Below are 2,500 nucleotides of genomic sequence, written 5' to 3'. Positions count from 1 at the left end.
GAGAGAGAGAGAGAGAGAGAGAGAGAGAGAGGGAGAGAGAGAGATAGAGAGAGGGAGAGAGAGAGAGAGAGAGAGAGAGGGGGCATCTATGGAACAATGATAAGGAATTCGCACATCCATTTCCCAAGATACACTTTCAGCTTCATAGCCATAAGTATCGGAGCAACAACCTACATACCAACTCATCTGGAGCAAACTTTGGCTGAACTTGGGTTCTTGAGGAGAAAATACAAATCCTTGATTCAGATGCTACAAATGATCGCGATATCTGGGTTTATAACATCTGCAAGACCTTTATAAGGATGCTGAACAAAAGATGCTTTCCTTCACAACCTAACTACCAAGTAGGTGGCCGGTCAAAATGTATTCTAAATTAAAATGCATTGCCTAAATGCATTGATAGAGATAACAACCAATCAAACTTTATTATCTTAAAACGTAGGAAAGTCGTATAAGACAATGTAATACGATGAGGTCCTATAAAGACGGAACGTTTATGGCTGGAGTGTCTGTTGTCATAGACCTATAAGTTCCGGGTTCAACTCAGGCTAAACCACCACGTCCTTGGTTATGCTTATTCAATTTACTTTGTCTGTGAATATTTCCTTTTTAGATTTTTTTTCTATTCACAATTTATATATAAACACCTACGCACTCGCACGCTTGCCATTTTCACACGTACATAGCTTTTTTAGGTTGACTTGCTTCAGCCACTTAGGCTACCGGCATTAAAACACAAACAGACATCTCAGAGTGCTCTCTGTGGACCAATTTATGCATTTCAAACTCCTTTGCCATCGTCAGCACCAGGTACCAAACGAGGCGATCCCGAATTCGCTTTGGAATTCATAGCTTCCTAATAGAAACTCAGAAAGAAACACAAAGTGTTCAACGGCCTTCAGGCTTGGATAAATTACACAGAAGGCACTCGAAGCATGCCTTTTCCACTGTGGTTTGCCGTGTAGAAAATTCTCGCTTTAGGTCCTGTACCTGTATCCGAAACAATTATTTACATTATTATTACGTTGTTTTACTTACCTAGAGCTGGCGATCGCTCTTGTAGCATCTCCAGCTTTACGAGCTGATCAATGGGTGGGGCATTGTGTAGCCTGGAAAGTACAATTTCCACCAGTTTCGGGTCATTCGGTGGATAGATCCCTAAGTGATCACCGGGTAGATAGCTGAGTTCTGTGCAACCTTTAGTGTCCAGAATTAATAAGATTGTTTCTCGGCTACAGCGAAAAGAAAATGAAATTAATATATATACATATGGATATATATGTATATAAATATATATATATATATATATATATATATATATATATATATATATATATACCACACGTATACACACAAATAAATATACAAACACACACACGCATCATATATACGCACACACTGAATCACATATATATGTCCATAAATATCGGTTGGGTGGAAGTGAAGCTGATCCAAGCTAACATGTTTGAAGCAAGTAATCAATGACGTCATTGATACTGTTTGGTTTACGACTGTGCTGAAGTCCTCTGCTCTATACCGGTATATATATATATATATATATATATATATATATATGTGTGTGTGTGTGTGTGTAAATGAATATATGTAATAAATAAAAACATACGTATATGTGTGTCAATAAATAAATAAGTCTATGTATAAGAGCTTTGTAGTTCGCTTGAAGCATTGAATTATTGAAGAAGGAAAAAAGAGAGAAAATAGAAAGCTTCTGACCATGCTGAATGGTCCATCTTCAGAAGGAAGACAGTCTGGGAAATGTCCAGATATACAGGTTCCGTTAATCCATTCAAATCCCCTGGGATTATATCTACATAGTAAATATGTTGATTGACGCTCAGTGAATGTTTCGGATGGGAAAATGACGTCTCGAGTATGATTCGTCGTCAGAAAAAGGGGTAAAACAGTGAAGTGTTGAAGGAGGAAGGAGCAGATGGTCCGAGGAAAGCACGTGGGTCGTTACATGGCCGATATACATATAAATAAATACATACATACATACATACATACATACAGATAGACAGACACACAGACAGACAGGCAGACAGGCAGACAGGCAGATAGACAGACAGACAGACAGACAAACAGACGGATAGATAGATAGATAAATAGATTCCTGTTTGCTTCAATAAAAATCTTATTCTAATGCCATAATTTTTAAAGAACACAATTTTTAAGGAATACATATTAATTATTCATTATTTTATATTCACACAACCAAGTAAACAAAACAAATATCCTGAAAGCAAAAAGAATATTTTTAAATAACAGAAAACGATTTAAAAGAAGAAACAAAGAAAACACGAAGCTATTTTAAAAATTCTTCTCGAGAGTCTTTGATCCGCAGATCAAACATTTTCTTCAATGGAATTCCGGAAGAATTTTCTAATGTCGCTTTACTTCGGTGAGTTGAAGGGTTTAGTGGGTGGGGGGGGGGGTTGTATTTCTATTCGTTTTTTCTTCTTTTTAATTCTTCACTGAT

At 36.9% G+C, this 2,500-nt stretch overlaps 1 protein-coding gene across 2 annotated transcripts in view; it reads right to left on the bottom strand.

Annotated features, from left to right (window-relative positions):
• Nucleotides 1-2,500, bottom strand: part of LOC106875654 (nitric oxide synthase 1) — a 168,936-nt gene that overhangs the window by 51,745 nt on the left and 114,691 nt on the right. For both annotated transcript variants that reach the window (XM_089343035.1, XM_089343036.1), the window contains exon 15: nt 1,039-1,232. In XM_089343035.1, coding sequence (XP_089199161.1) covers nt 1,039-1,232 — 194 coding nt within the window. The remainder of the gene's footprint in view (nt 1-1,038; nt 1,233-2,500) is intronic.

The sequence above is a fragment of the Octopus bimaculoides genome, chromosome 26, assembly GCF_046866305.1.
Source record: "Octopus bimaculoides isolate indiv1 chromosome 26, ASM4686630v1, whole genome shotgun sequence".
Lineage (NCBI taxonomy): Eukaryota > Metazoa > Mollusca > Cephalopoda > Octopoda > Octopodidae > Octopus > Octopus bimaculoides.
This window is presented reverse-complemented; position numbering and strand designations above follow the sequence as displayed.